Here is a 24,544-nt window from a genome sequence, read left to right on the forward strand (position 1 = left end):
GCTTTCATGAGTGCAAACAGTTCTGGGAATTTGAGTGAATAAACCAAGATCATACAAAGTCATATGCAACCAGAACGAGAACTTTGTTCAAAAGAGAGAGTCCATTGTATTTAAAAAATGCTGGAAATTGGTGGAAAGGCAAGGAAAATGTTTTATGCTTGTTTTGTAAAAAATTGTAGAATGATAATTTACAGGGTTTTTCTATTTCTAGACTGTAAACTTTGATTTAACAAAGAACTACCTAGATTTGATTATAACCTACACGACTCTAATGATCCTGCTGTCTCGAATTGAGGAAAGGAAGGCTATCATTGGATTGTATAACTATGCCCATGAAATGACACATGGAGCAAGGTAAAGAAAATCTGTTGTGTAAGAAATTTGTGTAATGATAACAGTAACAGCTGCACCTAAGTGAATTGTTTGTTGTTGCTTTTAGTGACAGAGAATATCCACGCCTTGGCCAGATGATTGTGGATTATGAAAATCCTTTAAAGAAAATGATGGAGGAATTTGTACCTCACAGTAAAGTATGTAACTACTTTTTACAGGCACACACTCCATTAATTGGGAGAAACAGAGATTGAAAAGTCAATATGCAAGGGTTTGTTTTGTCAAAGGCTGTTGGGTATTAATTTTACACGAGATGTTAGTTATAATGAATGTCTGGAGCTGGGGATTGATAACATATTAAAAAGCAGAACCTATAGAAGTACAGTAATGGTGAGACCCACTAGTAAGGTGCCATTTTATTTACTAAGGAGTAGAAATTAATTAAAAATCAGTTGCAGATCATCTGAGAACAGCTGCACCTGTGTTTTGTGTAGGTTTGTAGCTTGAAATTCAAGAGATCCCCATGTTTCTGTGAAGTTGGTTGTTATGCTGGTTTGCCATTTGAGATGAATGCGATTTTCTGTTTTGTATCCTGAGGGTTTTTGCTTTGGACTGTCCTTAAAGTGGGAATCCTGGAGATCACCACTGCCTCTTTAACTCAAAAGCTGACACTGTTTACCCTGCTCAGTTGCCTTCACTGAGTTAAATGAACCCAATTCCTTTACCCTTTTCTTTACAAATGTTTTTAAGTTTGCATTCTTACACAGTTGTGTTGCAGTTGTGTGATGTTTCATCTAGGCTGCATTTTCATGTAAGGATACCTTGGAAAAGTGACAGAAGCTCTGCCAATGTCAATGTATATCCTGTTTATCACTTCCCATTTGTCCACTAGACTTGCTGTTCTGTCAGAGGAAGCTAGTTTTGTGTGAACATGACTGACCAATTGTTATTTATACAGGTGTTATTTACTATGTGCTTCCAAATTGATTGCATAGCAATTTATTTTTGAATCTTTGACAGGAGCTGAAGTTAAATACTAAGTTACTACCTGAACTTTTCAAGGTTTGGGTTTTTTTTTTTCCTCTGTTTTGGTGTCCAGGTGCTGTTTATGTTTTCCTTCTCCGACCCTCTTGAGATTTTTCTTGATTTCCTTAAACATTTTAGGATTGTCACTAGAAGTTCACAGAGTTTTAGGGTAAAAAGGAGGGTTTATCACCTTTAGAAGAAAGGGCAGGCAACTCATGAAGTGTTTAAGGATGTTGTTAGGGCATGCAGAAAGAAAATTAGAGAGGTGAAAGCACAATTTGAACTTAATCTGACCACTTGAGTAAAGAATAATAAAAAGTGTTTTTATAAATACATCAATAGCAAAAGGAAAGGCAAGGAAAGCCTCCATTCTTTATTGGACACAGGGGGGAACATAGTCACCAAAGATGAGGTAAAGGCTGAGGTACTTAACACCTTCTTTGCCTCAGTTTTCAACAAGAAGACAGGTTGTCCTCAGGACAAGTGGCCTCTGGAGCTGGTAGACAGAGACAGGGAGCTGAATAGCCCCCTGTAACCCAGGAGGGAACATTTAGTGACCTGCTGAGCCACTTGGATCCTCACAAGTCTATGGGACCAGATGGGATCCATCCAAGGGTGATGAGGGAGGTGGTGGAAGAGCTCGCCAAGCCGCTCTCCATCATCTACCAACAGTCCTGGATCACTGGGGAGGTCCCAGATCCATTTCCAATGAGAAGTTGGCCAGCGTGACACCCATCCATAAGAAGGGCTGGAATGAGGACCCAGGGAACTACAGACCCATCAGCCTGACCTCAGTGCCTGGCAAGGTTATGGAGCAGATCATCCTGAGTGCAATCACACAGCACCTGCAGGATGGACAAGGGATCAGACCCAAAGAGCACGGGTTTAGGAGGGGCAGGTCCTGCCTGACCAACCTGATCTCCTTTTATGACCAGGTGACCCACCTGGTGGATGAGGGGAAGGCTGTGGGTGTGGTCTGTCTGGACTTCAGCACATCAGCAAAGCCTTTGACACCGTCTCCCACAGCAAACTCCTGGAAAAGCTGCAGCCCACGGCTTGGACAGGGGCACTCTGTGCTGGCTTAGGAACTGGCTGGAGGGCTGGGCCCAGAGGGTGGTGATGAATGGTGCTGCATCCAGTTGGTGTCTGATCACCAGTGGTGTCCCCAGGGATCAGTGTTGGGCCCAGTCCTGTTTAACACCTCTATTGATGATCTGGATGAAGGGATGGAGTGTACCATCAGCACATTTGCAGATGACACCAAGTTGAGGGGAGTGTCAGTCTGCTGGAGTCTAGGAGGGCTCTGCAGAGGGACCTGGACAGGATGGATAGATGGGCTGAATCCAGTGGTATTTAAGAAGAGACTGGATGTGGCACTCAGTCCCATGGTCTAGTTGACAAAGTGGTGTTGGGTGGAAGGTTGAACTTGATGATCTCAGAGGTCTTTTCCAACCTAATTGATTCTGTGATTCTATGTCCCTAAGTGTTCTGGAGTGAAATAGTTTTGCATACTTCTAATTTGTCTAAATAATCTGCGATGTTATTTTTGTTACACTTCCTTTCGAGTGATTCCTGTCTTGTTAAGAACTCTTATTTAGCTAAGGATCTCATTGGAAAATAATCTTTTCTGGTGCACATTTCAGCAAAGATGCTTCACTTTTCAGTATTATCTCTTGTATTTAATAGCAAACCAATCCTTTCCCTTGAAATGTTTTGTAAAAGCTGCCTTTCGCTCTGATTTTTTGCTCTTGTGCTAGAGGTATAAATTGGGGTCAGGGATCCCTCCAGGCACTGTGCTATAGAAACACATTCTTGGGTAGCACTCTCATGGAATTGCACACTTAGGTTGTCCCTTTATCATCTCACTGCTTTGCAGCAAACCTGACAGTTGTTTGGTCCTTTGCTTTAGCTTCCGCACGTGACTTTGGTTTTTTTGCCTGAGTGACCTTCTCTGCTGTCACAACAGAGTCTCTGCTCAGCCCTGGCTCTCTGAGGATTCATGCAAGCACCACTATTGGTACAAAAGTAATGGAAAAGATGTAGGATACACTTACCTGGATAAGCTTAATTTGTTATGAAGATGCTCCTGTAGACAGTATCTGCTCAAATAATTATAATTTGCTACCAAAGGGGGAAGGACATAGTAAATAATGTGGCAGAGAAGGGAATAACACAATAATTGGGATGCTTGAATAAATAATGAATAATTCCAGTTGTAAGTGACAGGGTTGTTGTCCCCTATTGATTTTTTTTTTCCCCCATGTCCTGTAATTCTGAGCTCTGCATCCTTCCTTTAGCCTGGAGTAGTCTTTTATATGTTAAACTAGATGCAATGGGTTTTAACCTCAAGTTTAGTTTCAGAACTAGCTCAGTAGAATGTTTTGATAATTGTGAGTTATAATGCTGAGAAAACACCCATACTGATAAAATAGTACTAACCATTCAAACTAATCATTACCCTCCTTTTTTAGTCCCTTTCAGATGCTCTGATTTCACTCCAGATGGTCTATCCTCGACGAAATCTCTCAGCTGACCAGTGGAGGAACGCACAACTACTGAGCCTCATCAGTGCCCCCAGTACAATGCTTAATCCTGCACAGTCTGACACAGTATGACCTTTTAATTTGCATTATATGATACAGTTAAGCAACGTTTTCTGTAAAGTAGTTTTCTGCTGGATTATCTCTTATGTGACTATTGATCAGAGAAGTAAGTAGGCTCACTGGGAGAACTGAATAATTCAGTACTAGGGAAAAGTTTCCTTACATTAAGTAAAGCTTCTGTTACATTAGCTCGTGCCTTCATTTCCAGTATTTAAAAATCAGAAAATGAAGGGAAGCAATGCTAACTTCTGCAGTGTAGAGGGAGGGAATCCTGTGTACTGTCTCAGGTGTTTGTGAGCCAAGAGGCTGGAAATCACAACTGGTATGTCCTTTGAAATTTGTGTTTACACTTGCCACCTCAGTTGTGATGTGAATGGTTATTGTTCTGAAAAAAACCAAAGCATTAACAGCTGTCAAGTACTGATTAGTATACATCAAATACCTTTTTAAATACAATGTTTGTTGAAATCAGACACTTGACAAAATTCGTTTGAGGTGTTGGAGCGTATGGAAGTTCATTTAATGTTCAAACCCTGTTTCTAAAGCATTGAAACAGTGCCTTGTTAGTGATCAGCAGCAGTCTGATCATCAGCATTTAAGGCTTTGTATGTCCCTTTTTGCTAAAAACTACTTCTCATGAAATGTATTGTCTTTTATATAATTGGTGTGCTACAAATTACGGGTTTTTTAACAGATGCCATGCGAGTACCTCTCTCTGGATGCAATGGAGAAATGGATAATTTGTGAGTAAAATATTCTGAAACAGCTCGTGGTTGTGTTTAAAAAATAACATTTTAAAGACTACTTACTTTTGTATACTGTGCAAAATCTGTTGTATTCAAATAAGATTCTGGAGAACTTGATTAAATCTGATTTGTATGTATCACTTTTACATGCAGTGAAGTGAGAATTCAGCATGTGCTGCTGGAATGGAGTTTGTCATTAGTTTATTCCACACTTTGACTGAAAGTGAGGGCTTTAGTATTTGTGATGAAAATAGCCAAGTACTGTCAACACGAAGTAGTTCATGTTACAAAAATGTTGCAAAAATATTACGAAAATACCTCCTAGAAGCATGAGGGGTATTTTTTTATTGTTATCCATTAAAGAGTTTATTAATGATCTGTGTGAACTATTTAAGAGAAAATGCATAATCATCTCACTGTTCTCTTACTGTCTTTGTGCATCTGGTTTGTGACATACATCAATGTGAACTTCTGAAGTTGGATTTATTTTGTGCCATGGAATCCTAAATAGTGATGCTACAGCTTTGAACCTTTGGAAACTTGCACTTCAAAGCAGCTCTTGCTTGGCTCTGTTTCGAGATGAAGTATTCCATATTCACAAAGCTGCAGAAGACTTGTTTGTAAACATAAGAGGGTAAGTTTTAATTCAACTTTTATTCTTTCAGAACCTCTGTTAAAAATACCATATTTCTTGAAGAACTGTTTCAAAAATGTTACTTCTGCTTCACTTAAGTTCTGCTTATTACGCAAACATTTTTGCTTGATATCTTGACTATTTCTTTAAATGCATAACTTTTAAGGGCCTGATTCCATAACCACCACACCTTTTCTTTGTCTCAGTTCTGAAAAAGTCTCGTGAATCAGTCTCTGAAATGACAAAAGTTAAAATTAATGATCTCTCCCACAAATCTTGTGTAAAAAAAAAAAAAAAAAAATGGTGTCCCTGCCCACAGCAGAGAGGTTGGAACTAGATGGTCTTTAAGGTCTCTTCCAACCCAAACCATTCTATGATTCTGTAATTCTATAATCTTGATCTTGTGAAGGGAAATGATGTTACAAATGTAGAGCTTGCTTGAAAAATTGCATCTGGCTGCCACTTTCTGCAGTATATGATGTAAAAACTCAGAAACAAAGTTGTGAGTTCTACCAGCAGCATTAGGAGCACTTCAGTAGAGTTTTTTTTTCGTTTGAGCGTCCAGTTTTGGCATTTAGCTCTGATCAGGGAAATAAGTCTCATGAGCTTTTTGCTGTGTCCTGCTTGCTACAGCATTGCAGCTCCTCCTGAGTTGCACTCGGGTCTCGCTGAACTGTGCTGCTGATTCTTATTGCCCTGTTGGGTTGTTTTTCTCTTGCAGCTACAACAAACGAATTAATGACATCAGAGAGTGCAAAGAAGCCGCTGTTTCACATGCGTGAGTGTCTTACAGAGTTTTCCTGACTGACTTCAGTGTTGGTTTTCTTAAAACAAAGTTATAAAGAATATATAAAAGGGATTCGTTGAATGCTGAATTACTTGTGCATTTTCAAATGAGATCCTCTTTTAAATCTGGATTTGCTTAATACCATTACCAATTTAACCTCCCAAGTTTTAGATTAGTTTTCAAATTATCTGGATGGCAGCATTTAGTTTATTCTTTAGTTTCTTTTTGTCTGACTGCTTAATGAGAATGCAAATTAAATAGAAATGTTGTAATGGAGTCAAATGCACATCACAGAGGGGGGCAGAGAACTTGGGGGTCAAATTTATTGATACTTTGGGAATATACAGTGTTGGTGATGGGGATGCCAATTTAAGTTGAACCGCGTTCTTCAAAATTCTGAACTTGTGAAGTTGATATAGTGTAATCTGCCTATGCTTGGGCTTAAATGTTGTAGAAAATCAGATGTTCTGTGGCTAGCACAGTGGATGATGTCTGGGATTGTTCTCTTGATGCAGCGGTTCAATGCACAGAGAGAGACGCAAGTTTTTACGTTCTGCACTCAAAGAGCTGGCTACTGTCCTGTCTGATCAGCCAGGCCTGCTGGGCCCCAAGGTAATGATGCCTCTTATGCTTTGCATTGGTACAGTCTCACAGTGTGTTTCTCAGTGGTAATACCACGGTGAGTTTGTTTGGGGGGGGGGAAAAATCTCACACTTCACTCTGAGAAAACCTACTTAGTTTTCTAAATACTTTGGTTTTAGAGACTGGTTGCCTCTTAACGTGCACAAGCTGTCCCAACTATTGTGTGTATCTATGAGCTTGTGAACAATTTTTCTTTTTCAGGCACTTTTTGTATTTATGGCACTGTCCTTTGCTCGTGATGAAATTATTTGGCTCCTACGTCATGCAGATAATATGCCAAAGAAGAGCGCAGATGACTTCATAGATAAGTATGTGCATTTTCAGTGTTATACCCCAAATATTAGAATTTCACAGACAAAATACATTTCAAGGCAAGGGAACCTCAGAAAAGGATGGCTATATAGAAGAGTTGAGACTGCGCAGAAAACTTTTACCTGGGAATATTAAGCTTCCCATCAGAATAGAAAACTAAAAGTACTGCTTTAGAAAGTGGAGCAGATCAGTAAAAATTAACTTATAAAATAAAAGTATTTTATGTAAGTCTTGTGCCTTTTTATTTGGAATAAGCAAAAGCAAAGCTTTATCGTGTCTTTGGTGTTACTGATTTTTGCATTGATAAATCAGTGGAGGAGGTAAGAAAACTGTCGAAAAGCTTAATTTGTGGATTTGTAGAAGGTCTCTTGTAGCAAAACTGTCTTTCAAACAGTTTTTGAATGTCACCATAAATAGATGATAAAAATGAGAAAGGTGATTACATGATCTTACAAATGTGGACAGGCAGGAAACTTTGATTTGTTCTCAAGATTATTGAACACAAGGTTGAACTGAAGGACTGCAGGACTTTAAACGAGTGACAATCACAAGGCCATTTCTAGCTTCACTGGATTTAGAACCTAAGGAATGATGAAGATTCCAGAGCCTCTCTGAAACAACCTGTGCAACTATTCATTTCTTGAAAAAAAAATACAGAAAAGCAGTTATTACAGTTGTATTTTTCAAGTGTAACCACTTTTTGAGAAAAACGTTTTTTCAAACTGAGCATTACAAAAGGGCTTCTTAATCAAAAAAAGTTATGAATAGTTATACAAACCTTTAAGGGTTACTGTGGTGGTATCCTGCTAACTTACCTCCTGTTGGGTGGATTTGACCTTGCAGAGAAAATGACCCTTGTAAGCTCCTTTTACGATGTGCACAAATATTTGCATACAGAAATTACCTGTTGATAATTGTTTTAAAAGCAAGGTATAGGAGGAAATACCCTTGAGAAGCATTGCACTGATAGAAATTGGGTTTTTTTGCCTTCTTGACTAGGCACATAGCCGAGCTAATATTCTACATGGAGGAGCTCCGAGCACACGTGCGGAAATACGGCCCAGTGATGCAGAGATACTACGTGCAGTATCTCTCTGGCTTTGATGCTGTGGTCTTAAATGAGCTTGTGCAGGTATGGCAGCACTGGGGTTCTGGGTTCTCAAATGCAAATTTTAAAAAGGGCTCTTTGTCCAAAGTGACTTCACGAAAAGCCTCCTGGTTTTTGATGAACGTTACGGAATAAAGCAAGTTGCTGTTTAATTCTAGGATATGGAGTTGTGCTTTTAGTTTCTGTATAGAATCATAGAATATCCTGAGTTGGAAGGGACCCACAAAGATCGTCCAAGTCCTTGGTCCTGCACAGGGCCATCCCCAAGGGTAACACCATGTGCCTGAGAGCATCATCCAAATGCTTCTTGAACTCTGCCAGGCTTGGGGCTGAGTCCTCTTCCCTGGGGAGCCTGTTCCAGTGCCCAACCACCCTTTGGGTGAAAAACCTTTTCCTAATGCACAGTCTAAATGTCCCCTGACCCAGCTTCATAACTATTATGAATGGTGTGAATTCATATGTATAGGTATTCATATAAGAATACTTCATTATTACTATCAAGCACTGTTATGTTTAGAAACAGTGCAACAGGTACTGTCACTGAAGGAGGTTGTAGAAACTTTTTCACATTTAGCCCAGCCAAGAAATTATAAACTTTCTGAACTGCTTTGGTTTCATTCCCTAGTGACCCCACTAGATGGAGCCCAAACTGAAACAAGAATAAAAAATGGGCTTGAATTTTATTTGTCATTAATTCGTAACAGGTATCAGGCATGAGACTAGACAAGTGATTGAGTGGTAATTTGGGTTTTTTTCAGCCTTTAGGTTAAAATGTCAGTCATTGCTGGAATTAAGGGAAACTTCTATATTGTATTATTTGATATAAATATGATCCTATTAGTTGCTGAAACTGAAAAGATTTATGTTGTATTTTGTAAAATTTGACAACCTGATAGGCCATTTTTCAGGTGAAGTCAGTGTTAGTGGAAAAAAGTTTTGAAAGGGTTTTTTTGGAAGCAAAGTGATACTGAAATGGGCTCCATTGTATCCTGCCATGGCCAGGTTTTCTTTGCCTACAGGACAGAAAATACATAGCTGCATTTACTGACAGATTTTCCTATTTTGAGCAGCTGTTGGTTTGAAAGCAAACTTTCCTAGGTATTTGTCATCAACCAATGAATTAAAAAGTGAAAGCTTTTAATTTAGGAGCTTTAAATGGCACTATTTGAAATATTCTGTCAATTCCATCGATTAAGTTAAGGTTTTTGTCACACTGTAGCTGATAAATGGGGCATGGGTGCTGACATTGTTTCATAAACCATATAATAATAATAATAGCAACAACATTTATTTTAGAATCTTTCAGTGTGCCCAGAGGATGAATCAATCATCATGTCCTCTTTTGTAAACACAATGACTTCACTAAGTGTGAAACAAGGTAAGTTTAAACTGAACTTGGAAAAATGATAACAGACTGGCAGATTCCATCACTTTTTGTTTCATCCAATCAGTAGAAGCAGATAATTTGTATAAACTGCTTTTGTTCTCTCGTTTCTCTTTTGTTACTGTATCTGCTTCTTGTAGTGTGTCCCTTTTCCAGGGCAGTTCCCTGCAGATAGAGCTTTTGAAGAATGCTGTTGGGTAGTAATATATTTTAAAAATTCATGTATTCTAATATATTTTATATATTTAATATAGAAAAGTTATTACACATATTTCCACATAAATATTTTAATTTCTATTAGCATGATTGTGCTGGATGAAAATTTTTGAGTAAAAGCATGAGGTTTATTACCCAAATAATTCTTTAGTCCTTTGGGGTTTTTTAGAAGATCTGATATAGTATATCTGAATTTGTAGTTGTTTTCCTAAAGGTTTTCTGTTCTGTATTTTTCCCTGATGCAGTTGAAGATGGAGAGGTATTTGACTTCAGAGGAATGAGATTAGATTGGTTTAGATTGCAGGTAAGACTTGGTAAATATATATGCCACGTCACTAACTTAAAGCCTAAATGTAAATTACTGCTCTTCTGGATTGCTTTCAGACTGCAAGTGACAGGCTACCTAAAAATAACCTACTCTTAAAAATCAATGAAATATTGAAATAGATAATTTGCTACATTTTTATATAACTTTGCATAATTTTTGCAAATCATCCTTTGGGGTGTTTATAGCCGTTCAGAAATAGAAGGTGTTGAGGCTGAGCAGTTTGGCAGCTGTGTGGGGTGTGATTCAGTCTGCCCACGTTGTCAAGGGAGGGCTTACAAGTGCACATTTGTGTTTTGTCAATACATTTGGTTTACAGTTTATCTGTGAATTGCTGTCACAGTCAAATGATATTTGGAGACTTCACTGAAAGTCAATTTGCTGGTTTTTTTCAATCTCTAGTGGAAACATAAAAGTTTTAAGTCCGTGCACAGTCTTCCAGTACACAGGTGTCTTGTGCACAGCACAAACAGAAATGGGCAATAGCAATGGAATTTGAAAAAAAGCAGCTGCATATGTAACAGCAGATTTTTTTTGTGTGTCTTTCCAGGCCTACACCAGTGTTTCTAAAGCTTCACTTGGTCTTGCAGACCACAGAGAACTAGGAAAAATGATGAACACAATCATTTTCCACACGAAAATGGTAGATTCTTTGGTGGAGATGTTGGTGGAAACCTCAGATCTTTCTATATTTTGGTATGCTACTAAATTGACCCTACAAGATTTTTATTGTTTCTTGATTGATTTGTCCTTGCAAGTGTAACTTTTAAATGGCAAAATTCATAGGAAGATAGGCCAGTGGGAGAATAAACTGGGATTTCTGGTTTCCAGCAAAAGTAGTTTGAAAAAGGTATTTCTGAACATCTGTTAGAGAGAGTCTTCAAGCAGTAGCATAAGTCATCTGGGCTCATTTGCAGATTCTTTGTTAATACTTTTTTGCAAAACCTGCAAGTTTTTGCAGTCCCTGTGTGGCAAAAGTCAGAATAAAAATATGATAATGATGATAATAATAATAGGGATGTGCAAATAAAATGCGTAAGAAGTGAATGTAGAAAACAAATGTTGAAAAAAATTAGTAAAGCACGGGGCAGTTCTTGATATAACTACAAATTGGCACTAGTAGCATATTTGATTTCTGTGAAGTAAACTTAATTTGCAGCAAAATTATATATTTATTGCATTTAAATGTCTGATTAATAACTGACTTTTTCTGATCAGTTTTTATAGTCGTGCTTTTGAGAAGATGTTTCAGCAGTGTTTGGAGCTTCCCTCTCAATCAAGATACTCAATTGCATTCCCACTGCTTTGTACTCACTTTATGAGCTGTACCCATGAACTGTGCCCTGAAGAGGTAATTTTTAAATACATTTCCTTGTTATTTTCATCTGTCATTCAAAGTCGAGTGAACTAGAGCTGAACACTGCAAGAAGGTGTTTGTTATGGCAAAATAAAATTCAAGGGAGGAGAGTGGTAAAAATGGAAGTAAAACAAATAGATACCTTGTTATGTGATTCTTCACCCACAGATCTCAAAATCCTTTTGTGAAGTTAGAAGGTATTATCATCTTTGCTTTGAAGAGAGATTAGCTAAGGTACAAATGTTAGATGACTTTGCTGGTGTCATTCAGGTTTAGATGCTAATAAATTCCATATGCCTGTTAAAACTTAGAAGCAACAGTTTTTCCTGTCAAATGGTTTATAATTTCATAGTTAGGAAAAGGAAATAGGAGGTGGAGGGGGGCTCTGTATGGCTTATTATAAATAGGGTTTCTTCAGTAAGAAAAAAAATAATCCTAAATGATACACAATATAATGCAAGCATTTGCTTTGGTAAGAACTGGGCGATGCAAGCCCTTGCTGGTTAGAGTTAAAAATGAAAAAAATACGGTGTTGCTTGAAGAACTTGATCCTTTGTTAAAGGAAGCAGTTTGAGTCTGAGGAAATTCTTTCTATTTCTGCTGTAACCAAATAGATCCTTCTGTACATTTCCTGTATGTGCGTTGACTTTGGAATTGCTCTGGGATTAACTTGGCCATTTTTATGTAGTGCTCATGAAAGTGTGTTTTCATTCTTAACAGTGCTCATCTGCAACAATGAGATTAATGAGATTTGTTGTAATACGCACAATATGGATTTTTCTTATTTAAACATTAAATTCTTTTCTGCTAAACTTCATTGCAGTAGTATGTCTATATCATTATTTCCCTTGTATGCTTTGCTTTAAACAGCTGCAAATGCTATTTATAGTAGACAACCACTAAAAGGTTTCCAGGAAAGCTTCCCTTCAGGACAAGAGATGTCTTTGAGAACAATTATAGTAACAGTAAAGCATCAGTAGGCAAAGTCCACTGGACACCAGTTACTGTTCATTCAGCTGCAGCAAGCACATTTTGTCACAGCCAGCAGAACTCAGAATTCAATGTCTGAATTGTATGACTTAGCAACTATTATCATTTTGGAAAAATAACCTTGGCTGGGCTGTGTACAGTGTGTGGTAGTGTAGCTGTAAAGGAAACATCAGTGGTGAAAGGAAGATTTCAGTGAGACAGAGGCTGTGCTTGTGCAGATCCAGTGACAAAGGAACTGAATCCAGAAATTAATGCAACAGGGCTTCACTATTGACTTTTTCAGTGGTCTGAAAGACACTGCTTTCTCTTATAGCTTGAGTTGCATGCTCTTTTGCCCATAGATTTAGTGCTGGCACAAATTAATGAAGAGGACATTCAGAGAGACCTTGTTAATTGGACATGTTAAAGTAGGTTTGCTCCAAAATTAAGCATGAAAACCTACTTGTTAAAAATCTTTTTTTGCCTCCTTTTACAGAAAATATTTTTAATGATAGTATGTCATGTCAGTGACTTTGACAATGTCATGGTTCAAATTGCTTCCAAAGAGAAATAATATCCCAGTGTCAATATTATTGAGGGCTAATTAATTTATTATTCCTCATAACCTGGTTATATGACTCAGTGAACTGTTCTCTTGTGTACTGTGTGGTTTGTGTGTTAGTTGTGGGACTGATGGGAAACTGAAAATCCTGCTTCCATTTTTCCCTTTTAACAGAGACATCATATTGGAGATCGTAGCCTTTCCTTGTGTAACATGTTCTTGGATGAAATGGCTAAACAAGCTAGAAATCTTATCACAGACATTTGCACAGAACAATGTACATTGAGTGACCAGGTGAGTGTGGTTGTGTCTACTTTAATTCTCCTTTGAGATTTTTCTCAGTTCAACTTTCTGAATTTTTATGGTTCTGCTTCCTGTTCACTTTTTTTCTCTGTGTTTTGGGGCAGGTTTTTTTTATGAAATTCAAGGTAGTTTGAAGAAGAATTTTTAATACTAGAATTGTGTAGTTCTTAGTCAAAGGAAGCATGTGTTACTTCTGTTATGAAGTCTGCTAAAAATGGGATTTTAATTTGGAGGGCCTATTTCTTTTTGTTTACTAGTTGCTGCCAAAGCATTGTGCCAAAACTATCAGTCAAGCAGTGAACAAGAAGTCAAAAAAACAGACTGGCAAGAAAGGAGAACCTGAAAGGGAGAAACCAGGAGTAGAAAGCATGAGGAAAAACAGATTGGTTGTGACAAAGTAAGCCACCTCTTCTCTTCCTTGCACCTTGAATCCCAAGTCAAAACGTATGTGTTTTACATACTGAATGCTTTTTGCTTTATTTTTTCAAGTTTAATTGACTGTAAATATGGCAGCTTAGTAGTTTGTGAGCATGTGATGCTTCTGTACCTTGTATAGCAGCTGAGTTCTGTTACACAGAGCAATAGGAATGTGTGTCTCTTGAATTTATCCCCTTGGCTGTTTTCTTTCCTGAACAGAAAGGATCCCTGTGCTGTTGTAACTAGGCTTCCTCAATAGTCATATTAATTGCTGTGGGAATGTGAGTACAAGGAGTGGATGGCATCTTTGATTCTGCCCTGCTTAGCACTGTTAAGTGCAGGCTGGGCAGACAGTTGTTGCTGCTCCAAAACTGTTGGCTACCTTTGGCTCCTGAGTTGGAGTTGTGACTCTAGTGGCTGGAGAAAAATTGAGAATAGCAATAAATCAATAGCAAAAGCAAAAAAAAAAAACACCTGAAAGAGAGAAGAGGAAAGGTTAATAAATACAGTTTGGGGTGTAAGAGATGAGAGGGTAGGAATGGGTATAAGGTAGGTGTTAGGAGAGCTCAGGGGACAGGATGGTAGAGTGACAGAAGTGTGAAGAGGAAGGAAGCTAAAAGAAGGAAACAAGAAATGTTTAGTGTTGTGACTGGGAGTGCCTAAACACACACACACACACTGATGAAGGGGAAGTAGTTTTGCTACAGTTGCAACAACCAAACATCAGAGAACTGTTGTTGCCTTATAGACTGGGAGCCAAAAAAAATCTCCAGGCAAATTTAACTTAGTAGAGATAAGACAGAGAGCAGTCCTTTAATGAAGGCCTTCATGGTGCAAGGAGTACACCATGCAAGGAGACACCATGTCCAGGGGTTCCACAGTTTATGGTGTTATCCATCCAATCCCAGAACTGTCTGCTCCCCAGGTCCTCCCCCTGCCATGCCTCTTCAGAATTTGATTTGGGGGTCCTAAGACCCCTTTTGACCTCATCTTCCTGTTCTTCCCAGCACATTACTGTCCTTTGGAGCTTCTCCAAGGTTCTGAGCTTGAAGGTTTCTTTGACTGTGATGGCATTTTGTTGTTCGGGCCCAGGGTGCAAATGTTCTTAAACAGAACTCCTTCCTGCCTTGGAAGGAGTCTAAACAAACTCAAAGAATTTAGAAAATGTGATATGAAATAGGGTAATAGAATTGTAGTTTACACTTACCCACCCCTAAAGTGTGACAGACTATATAATTATGCTAAAAATCTACATTTGCTACACAGCTACTTTAAAATCTACAAAAAGCTAAAAATCCTAAAAATTCAAAGGCATCACTGTAAAGATTAGAGAAGTTGAGAGAAAAGAGCTTACTTGTAGCTTAAGATTCCCTCCCCCAATGTTTTTTTTGGTTTTTAGTACTAGCTCATGGCAAATATTACTTGTATTGCTTAGTTCAGTTAGGGAATAAACACCAATCTGTTCTTTTGAGGGGGAAAAAAAAGACGTGTATATAAATTAAAAAAATCTCATATCGCTCTACGTGATGCAGATCAATATGCAGAATGTGTTCTTAGCCAAAATACTGGTTTTAAATATGCTAGAGAAGTGCCTCAAAGCAGAAGACGATAATGAAGAGTTAGACTTGTACCTGCTTTTGAGGCCTTGTCCGTTCAGCGTGTGCTTTCCACAATAACGTGTGCTTATGTTGCATTAAATGTTTTCCTTTATTTCTTGTTGTCTGTTCATAAAGCCTGGACAAACTGCACACTGCACTTTCTGAGCTCTGCTTCTCAATCAATTATGTGCCGAACATGGTGGTTTGGGAACACACGTTTACCCCGAGGGAATATTTAACGTCTCACCTGGAAATCCGCTTTACCAAGTAAGAAATACTGTGGAGTTACAAGCATTGATGCACCAGATAATCCCTTGCTGATTTATGTTGGAAATACTGTATACTTAGTACATTAAACAAGGGTTTAAAAGTGGATTAAGAAAGTGATGAGTAAAATTCCAACTAAATGATTATTAAGTTACATGTGCAGACATAGACAATTGTCAGTTCCTGTCTTAAAATGTGTTGAAATGCAAATCATCTATTTAAGAGCCAGATCCTGCATTCCTAGTCCTATGTATTTTGTGGGAGTTGGTGACACCTGTCTATAGGCATTTAAAAAGACTTATCTTCCTACCATTCTTTTGCACAGTGCTGGATTGTTTCAAGTGTTTGAGTTCACTTCCACTGCCTTGCTGAAAGGAAACCTAAAAATCAGAACTCAAGACCTGACAAAGCCAACTGAGAAGATATTTTGGTTACTTCTTTTAATAAAAAATGTTGCCAGTTAGTATTCCTGCCTGTTTTTACTTTGATCTTTACATCATTTTTTACAGAAATAGGCAAATGGCAACTGCTGGAGAGGACTTCATTTTAAACCACCCAGCTATCCCAGATGTATTTTATGCCAAAAATCACTACTTATATATTTCAAGCAGGGTATAAGAGTTAATAAGCTTTAATCATCAAGACACAGTATTAGGGCACTGGAGCATTCCAGTCTTTCAAGTAAGACCAGGTAGCATAAAAGTGAAGATAACTTCATGAAAGTAAGCTCTTATCTTCAGGTTTATGAACTTAAACCAGTGTTGATCACTTGTGCTTATTTTAATTTTTGACTTGTGAACTGGGGCTGAAGTGACAGGCAGATGACTGTCAGAGGCTGCTTTCCTTTTACTTGCCTCATGAAAGAAATAAGACTTGTCAGCCAAACAAATTAAATGTTCCATTTATAGTTATTTGTCAGATCTTTAAGTGGCATTTCTTTCAAAGGCTTACAGTTTCCCTTTTAACATAGTGTTTCACTGTTAGGATTTGTTTACTCTTTTAACCTGCTCATGTGTGATTGGACTAGAGTGATGCCACTTAATCTTGTTATTATACCAATTTTGAATTGATTTTGAAATAAGAGACTACCTCAGAAGCAAACTGTTGGAAGTACTTATTTACACATATCGAAGTAGCAACAAAAGCATTACTTTAAATAATCTGATGTTCTCCTCCAGAATAACTCCTGTTGACCTCTGATGAAGGGAGGAATCTACTGATTTTTTTGTTGTTGTTGCTGTTCTTGCCTTTGAAAAGCACGTACCACTTGCTTAGCTCTGAAAGTCTGAGACCATTATAAGCTTAAAATGAACACTACAACAAGTATCTGTTTACTAAGAAGACTTTGCTTTTAATGACCCCATGATACTGTTTGCTTGAGGGCCTGGTTTCAGGGACATACTGAGTCAAGCCCATGCCCCCTGTAAAAAGCAGTACACAGTCCTTCGTGCAGTTCTGCTCTAGCTTGAAAGCTTTCCTAATGTATAGAACATCTATTACTAGAAGCCTAGTTTTATTTATAGTGAGAATTTCAACCAATTAAAGTATGTCTGGACTTTTTGGTTAAAGATAAAAATCACTGTGTTAGCTAAAGAGAGATTTGTTTTTCATTAATAGGATTCCTATTTATTTACTTAACAGATACATTTTTAATTCATACTTTACTATAGGTATGTGGGTTTTCTACGGATATTTCAAACTAAAACTGTGACAGCAGCTTTGGTCAAATAATTTTTGCCTTAGTTAATATGCTTTGAACACTTCAATACATGATTGCATTTCCCAGAAGTTTTGCATTTTAAGAGACTTTTAACAGTAATCTGTTTACCAAAATAGTTGTTGTCTAAGTCTTGTGCAGTGTGGATTGCTCCTGTGTATATATTCAAGGGGGAAAAAGCTTTACTGAAAAAAGGCTCAGTGAGTATTCTTAGTGTCACGAAATTTTTGCTGGAACCACAGAAATCGTTGTCTTTGGCATCCAGAACTGTTTTTAAAAGTGCTGGTGTAGTATTTGCATTGATTGGAGTTTTATACTTGCAGATTGGAGAAGTATTCAAGTAAAATGAAAATTTTCCATCCTCGGATGTGTTCCAGGCAGGGCTGGATGGAGCTCTGAGTGACCTGGTCTAGTGAAAGGTGTCTCTGCCCATGGCAGGGCAGTTGGAACTTGATGGTCTTTAAGATTCCTTCAAACCCAAACCATTCTGTGTATTCTATTGAAAGCTGCATCTTTGTCAAATTTTACTAATAAATGAATTCATTTGTTTCAAATTCTTTTGCTTCTAAAAGGTCAATTGTTGGAATGACTATGTATAACCAAGCAACACAAGAGATTGCAAAGCCTTCAGAGCTGTTGACCAGTGTGAGAGCCTATATGACAGTCCTGCAGTCAATAGAAAATTATGTACAGATCGACATTACCCGAGTGTTTAACAACGTCCTGCTTCAGCAAACCCAGCATTTAGACAGTCATGGTGAGCCAACCATTACCAGTCTGTACACAAATTGGTAAGTCATTACATGAGTGCTCGTTACAAGTTTTTGTGGAGGTTTTTGTGGAGGTTTTTTTTGTTAATGAAAAATCTGGAATTGGAGAAGTGGAGTTATTTAAATTTTCTTAAGTTTCCAACATCACAAGTTTATTTCTCTCAATACCTGTTAAAAGCAGTTTAAGGTTTGCCTGTTGTGAAATTCACTTTTTATAGGGACGAGATGGTAGAGTAAGATACAGGCATCGGTTGAACTATAAAAATAAAACTTTGGTTTGTGGGCTTTGCTGTCCCTTGTCACACAGCTATGCTTTATCTGTATAAGGTATCCATGAACACATGTCTTTTCATCTAAAACTTTTTCCCTTTTTGATAAGGTATTTGGAAACTTTGCTACGGCAAGTCAGCAATGGTCACATAGCGTATTTCCCAGCCATGAAGGCCTTTGTGAATTTACCCACAGAAAATGAGTTGACATTCAATGCTGAGGAATATTCTGACATATCAGGTAAACTTTGATATTTCTCCTGAATGTTTGTGAGGGATAGCTACTGTATTGCTTCAGTAATTGGAATAACAGCAGCTCTTAGAGCAACTGTTATTGGAATAACAGTTAAGTCTTGAAGTTAACATTTGTTAGCTTTCAGTAGTATTTTAAGTACTTTTTATTCATGCTGCCTCTTGTTTTGCTTTTCCAATTTTTGGTCATATTGGAGTTGTTGCATGTAAGCTACACAGGTGAGTGTTTGATGTATGGGTGACTACTGCTTCAGTTCCATTACCATACAAGTTCTTGTATCTAAAACTCTACTTCAGGGGAAAGCATTTTTGCACTTAAAACACCATCGCCAGATACACCATGGGCTGCAAATGAAGTGAAGGAGGAATGTTTGAAGTAGAACATTTTTCTTTTATTTCTCAGAAATGAGAGCCCTGTCTGAGCTTCTGGGACCCTATGGCATGAAGTTTCTCAGTGAAAGCCTGATGTGGCACATCTCGTCACAGGTTGCTGAGCTTAAGGTAACCTTGGGAAACTGGTGGGTGGTTTTCTTAGCTATGCTTCTGCATGCCATTTGTTTGAAATGACTGCATCAAACTGATAAAGCTGTGAATTTTACTCCTTTTTTTTTTTGGTAGTTTTTTTGCACATGTAGTACCTGTGTATCCCACAGTGCAGACTACATTAGATTTCTGTGTTGGATACCCTAAGTCAGGAGTCAAGTCTCTTTGTATCATCAGTGAAAAGAGCAATGATTTTTAAGATCTCCAGGTGCTTGTGAAGCCTTGCCCAAGACTCTTCAAACTTGACATGAAAATCTCAAATTTATCTTGCTTATCTCTAAGGACTTACTTTCTTTACCATGTGTGTTAGCCTCTATTGTTTAGTCTACATGGATGGGAGACTTGAGGTCATTTTTTCTTTGTTAGCTTTCCTCAGTTTTAGGTGTATCTTTCCCTCTGCCTCAGCAGTAACCATTTATTATAAATGTCTGTGTTCTGATAAATAAACCTCATATCTACAGCAACACAGGTAAATAATAAAGTTGGTGCCATGAAAAAAAATTGGACATACAGGCATATCAAGGAAGTTAATTAATGTATATTCAAAACAGCAGACAATGACAGGGGACCTACTTGCTGCCTATGTAATTAACTCTTCCTGGAAAGAGTTTTTAATGAATTTAATAATATGTACTACTTTCCCAGGATAGTCATACTATTAAAATGTCACTAATTGGCATAGATTTGCTTTTCATATGACTTTTTCTTTTAGTGTCGTTTCCAAATTTAATTCCACGTTGTTATTACATCTCTTAATTTTCAGTATATCTAACCACTAATTACAGTAAGGAGTTTTTTGTAACTATTCCTGCATTCTATGTTTTTAAAAATGTGTATGAATACTTCAGAGATCTAAGAAACTTTCATTTTTTTTTCCTTCAATAATTTATTATTATTAGCAGACCAGGCCTTTTAAAAGTGTGTGTTTTTGATACATCCCATGTTACAGTTTCAAAGATCTTGTTCCCTCTGTAAACACCTGAATTGCAGTGCTGCTGAGTGGCTGGGATGTGTGATGCCCCAAAAGGTTTGAAGCCTTTTATTCACTTAAGCTTAAGGAGAGGGGCTGCTCATGCTTTCCAAGGTGCCACATTTCAAGTAAAGCACAGGGCAGATGTTTGTTGCTGCTCTAATTGTGCATTTACTGAGGAGTTGTCATACTTCCTCAAAATCAACACAATTTACACTGGAGCTCTGTATTTTTTTAAAAGGAACTTGAAATTGTGTCTGAAATCTCTTGTTTTCTGATGCTGCTGAGGGTAACCAGAGCATAATGTAGATCCACGTGTTTGGAGGGAAAAAATGAAGTAATAAAATGTTCATCTCTTTGGCTGAGATGCAGTTGGCTTAGCAAGAGAGTACTGAGAAGCATCTGTGTTTGGGGGAAGAAAGCAAGAAGAGAATAGGATGGGGACTTCATTAAGAGTAGGGTTCAACATTCTTGCTTTGCTTCCCACAGTGGGACCAGGTGTTGGTTTTATATCTGAAGTTCAAGACTGGGGCAAGGAAAGGGAAAATTGCCTCATTGAAGTGACTGAACTGTATGCCAGCCTGTTCCTTTTAAATCTTAACTAATATACTGGTTATTCTTTGTGAAGCTGAAAGCTTGACTCAGTAATAATGTGCATGGGCTATTGCCCTCAATATTGCCTTCTGGTGAGTTTTGAGGGATTTAAATTAAAATGCCACACATCTACCAAGTTCTGATACATCTCCTGGTTTAAAATTGCCTATCTTGATGTCAGTGCAAACCAGTCTTGCTTTGGCTTTCAGCACAGAAGCACACCCTGTGTGTCTCGTGTGTGTGCACATGTGCACACATTGATCACCATCAAATGGTTTGGGTTGGAAGGAACCTTGAAAATTCTTCTAGTTGGTTAGAAGAATTGCAGAAGTTTGAACTATAATGCAGAAGTTTGCTGCATTTTGTGTAGCTTCCTTCTTTCCTTGCTTCTGAGTGAAGGTGACAAGAAAAAAATTAGGTCCACTGGGTGGATTATGGGTGGACTTGAGCTTATGGGAATAGCTTATAGGTCTACATATTTAATGAATGTTAATTTTTCCTGCTGCCTCCTCTGGTAATTAAGATGGATTGGAATGCATCCACTTGAAAAAGAAAACTGTTATAATAATCCCTTTGGAATACCACCCCCAACCCAGCATATCTTGGTTTCTCCTTCCATCTTTTTTACCTTGATATTGCTTAGTATTTAAAGAACTAATGGAAATCTTCAAGCAAAAGGAAAAACTTTCTTCAATTTTAAGAAGAACACAAAAGATCTAAATTTCCTTAGCCATTGGTTGCCCTCTGTCTAAAGAGAGATAATCATATTTTCCATTTCTGAAATAAGGTACTATGCATTCAGACTGCAAAAATATTTTTGGTAAGAATAAACTACCCTATTCTTGCTTGAAGAGAGTTTAAAAATACTGCTTGGCACAACATAGGTTCCTCTCTAAACAAGAATCCTTTTTGGATCCGACATTTTGTAGGTGTGATTATGCAATCTCTGTAATGTAAAACTAAATCTGATACGTGTTTAGAGAATGATTTCAGGAAAGTTTTTACATTTACCCTAATGCTACAGGTTGCATGTATGAGAGCTGTTAAAAATCAGAAATAGAGACATATTTTCTTTTCATTTGGTCAAACTGACATGAAAACTACTGCATTTGAGTTTAACTGTTTCAGGCTAAGGTGCTGGAACTTGAATGAATATCTTTGGTTTTATTTTATATTATAATGGAAAAAGTTTTCAAGTAGACTGCATCAAGATTGAACAGTCTGACTCTTACATTCTTGATTCTATTTTTCAATTTTACCAACATTAAATTTCAGCATAACTAGTGAAAGGAACACCCCAAAAGAATGGATTAGTTTGTGAATTTGCATTTTTATTGATACCTGTATACTTTTCTTATGAAAAGCTGAATGCCATAAGGAACTATTGTCTGGTTTTACTGAGTTTCATTCCTTTGCTTTAAGAAGTAGTACACATTGCTCAATGTAAAAAATCAAGGGATATCTAATGCTCTGGGGTTTGATTCAGAGCTTGCTTTTGTGTAGAGTATTGCCTGAAGATAATATTGATATTTTATCCCATTGTGAACACAGGGGGTATATCTGTACCCCATGGGGTTAGTTGCCTTTCTGCTGGGCCAAAATATCCTGAATCAGGCATTTACCCAGTTAACATGCTGAAATCTGTAGCTGACTTGAATCCTTGCTTCTTTATAGAAACTCGTGGTGGAGAATGTTGAAGTTCTAACACAGATGAGGACCAGCTTCGACAAGCCAGACCAGATGGCAGCGCTCTTTAAAAGATTATCCTGTGGGTCCTTCTAAACACACTGAGTTGGTTTTTATAGTTGTCTTGGTAAAGAAAATGAGAACAATTAATTTCTCTGTGTTAAGCATACAGAAGCAGCAAAATGCACGTGAGATTGTGTAAACTGGTGGATCTTTTCAAACTTTTCTAGTCTTCTCACGTACAGATAAAGTGAGATTTCATTGTTAATTAGTGCATGGGCATTATAGCAGTGATGAGCTTTGAGCATCTCATAGCTATAGCAAAAAAAATATAAATTATTATAAAGAGACATTTTTGGCCTCAAGAAAGCACTGAACCAGTGTTGGCATCCAGCACTGACACCTGTGTGTACCAGGTTTCATTCCTGACGTGGTTAACGTGGTAGTCTTCTACTGAAAATCCCATTGTGGATTCAGCTATAAAAGCCTGCTTTAGCACTGTTTATTTTGGCTCTTTTGAGGAATGCCATTATTTCAGTACTTTGCTGTTTTCTGTACTTTGTTAAATATTTCCTTTCTCTTATTTGAAGAATGGAGTTTCTAATCATCAGCACTTTGTTCACTGTTATCCTTTCAGCTGTCGACAGTGTTTTGAAGAGAATGACAATTATTGGTGTTATCTTGTCTTTCCGATCATTGGCACAGGAAGCACTTAGAGATGTAAGGAAGAACAAAATATGTTCTTAATTGTTTTCGTTGTATTTAATTTAATGGAATGACAGGAGGTTTGAAGCTTCACTGTTTAGGGATGCTACCTCTTAAAAATGTGGGTAAAATGGCAATACTCAGCCATAACTTTGAACTGCAAGTTGGGGTGGGGGAATCTACTTTTTGAGTACTGTTCAGAGAAATGTTACATTAAAACATACAGGTTTTAGTTTAGAACATTGCCTCTCAATGTTCTCTGTGCTTAGTACATTTTAAAAGCTTTTATTTCATTTTGTCTGAAACAGCTTGATTTTTGCATTTGTTAGGCTTTAATGTCTTAAATCCACAAACAAATTCAAATGCATTAAAAAAATTGATTAAAAAGGAAATAAGTCCAGTAAAATAATGGTAGTGTCTAACTGATCATTAACATTGGAAAGTCATCTTTCTCATTTTGTATGTGTTTGTGTCTCTTAGGTCTTATCCTACCACATTCCTTTCCTTGTAAGTTCTATTGAGGACTTCAAAGATCACATTCCAAGAGAAACTGATATGAAGGTAATGTTTGGCTGAAAGGGTGATGGAGTCATTTTGGAGCTTGCTGAAAATATGCAAGGGGCAAGACTTTCATGCTTAGTGTCAAAAATCCAGGCACAAAAAATGCCCTTTTTTTGTCCAAGAGCTTAGTAGTTGTGGGTCTGCAGCCTCCTAATGTTCTGGGGAAAAAATTGCAACCAACTGTAAGGATAGGCACGAGTCTCTTTCTGCCTGTGATCACATATGAGAACTCTCATAGAAAGAATTAAGAGCAAAATTTATCAAGTGTTAAAACATGACTAAACAATAAAGGGAAGAATGCAGAGCTGCTTCATAATGTGAGCAGTATAAGTGGTAAACCTGAACTTCTATGTGGTTGGAGCTCTGTGTATGTAAAAGCTGCAAGTCTGATTTTGACCTTAAATTGAAAATTCTTGTGAAACCACTATCTGAAAAAGAAAAAAAAAAAGGCAGCTTAAATAAGGTACTTTGCTTCTGAATGATAGTATGGTCCCATCCAAAACCCCTTGTTGGCACATCACATGGCTTCTGGACATGTATGCACAGTAGCTGCAACCTACTAGCTGGTTTTTAATCTCTTATTGCAGGTTGGAGTCTGTGAAGGATTCCTGCTTCTTAATGGTATTGCAGCAGTTTGATTTGCAGAAAATGTGTAGTGGGATATACATTGCACAACTCTCTAACTTTTATAGAAACAGCTTTTAGAAATCTGCTCTTGAGCAAAGTATTGTTTTTAATGGCCAGAAGATGTTGTTATTCCTCAACTTGAAGTTTACATTTTGCTGTTAACCCTGAGGAAAGAAACCAAGTTCTTTGTGAATGAAGATTCACTAAAAAAGAAACATCCTTCTCCTTTTAAAGGTTCAGAGTCTGTTATCAGGGGTATGA

At 37.6% G+C, this 24,544-nt stretch overlaps 1 protein-coding gene across 3 annotated transcripts in view; it reads left to right on the forward strand.

Annotated features, from left to right (window-relative positions):
• Nucleotides 1-24,544, forward strand: part of NCKAP1 (NCK associated protein 1) — a 58,680-nt gene that overhangs the window by 22,811 nt on the left and 11,325 nt on the right. For all 3 annotated transcript variants that reach the window (XM_029959613.1, XM_029959614.1, XM_029959615.1), the window contains 22 exons: nucleotides 212-354; nucleotides 440-530; nucleotides 3,831-3,968; nucleotides 4,657-4,705; nucleotides 5,186-5,342; nucleotides 6,064-6,120; nucleotides 6,645-6,741; nucleotides 6,973-7,079; nucleotides 8,083-8,215; nucleotides 9,488-9,569; nucleotides 10,037-10,095; nucleotides 10,667-10,812; nucleotides 11,335-11,467; nucleotides 13,179-13,298; nucleotides 13,565-13,704; nucleotides 15,458-15,589; nucleotides 17,879-18,097; nucleotides 18,456-18,586; nucleotides 19,001-19,098; nucleotides 22,379-22,472; nucleotides 23,028-23,110; nucleotides 23,576-23,656. In XM_029959613.1, the coding sequence (XP_029815473.1) occupies nucleotides 212-354; nucleotides 440-530; nucleotides 3,831-3,968; nucleotides 4,657-4,705; nucleotides 5,186-5,342; nucleotides 6,064-6,120; nucleotides 6,645-6,741; nucleotides 6,973-7,079; nucleotides 8,083-8,215; nucleotides 9,488-9,569; nucleotides 10,037-10,095; nucleotides 10,667-10,812; nucleotides 11,335-11,467; nucleotides 13,179-13,298; nucleotides 13,565-13,704; nucleotides 15,458-15,589; nucleotides 17,879-18,097; nucleotides 18,456-18,586; nucleotides 19,001-19,098; nucleotides 22,379-22,472; nucleotides 23,028-23,110; nucleotides 23,576-23,656 (2,490 nt within the window). The remainder of the gene's footprint in view (nucleotides 1-211; nucleotides 355-439; nucleotides 531-3,830; nucleotides 3,969-4,656; nucleotides 4,706-5,185; nucleotides 5,343-6,063; nucleotides 6,121-6,644; nucleotides 6,742-6,972; nucleotides 7,080-8,082; nucleotides 8,216-9,487; nucleotides 9,570-10,036; nucleotides 10,096-10,666; nucleotides 10,813-11,334; nucleotides 11,468-13,178; nucleotides 13,299-13,564; nucleotides 13,705-15,457; nucleotides 15,590-17,878; nucleotides 18,098-18,455; nucleotides 18,587-19,000; nucleotides 19,099-22,378; nucleotides 22,473-23,027; nucleotides 23,111-23,575; nucleotides 23,657-24,544) is intronic.

Source organism: Manacus vitellinus, unplaced genomic scaffold, assembly GCF_001715985.3.
Source record: "Manacus vitellinus isolate BGI_N305 unplaced genomic scaffold, ASM171598v3 scaffold_20_pilon, whole genome shotgun sequence".
NCBI lineage: Eukaryota > Metazoa > Chordata > Aves > Passeriformes > Pipridae > Manacus > Manacus vitellinus.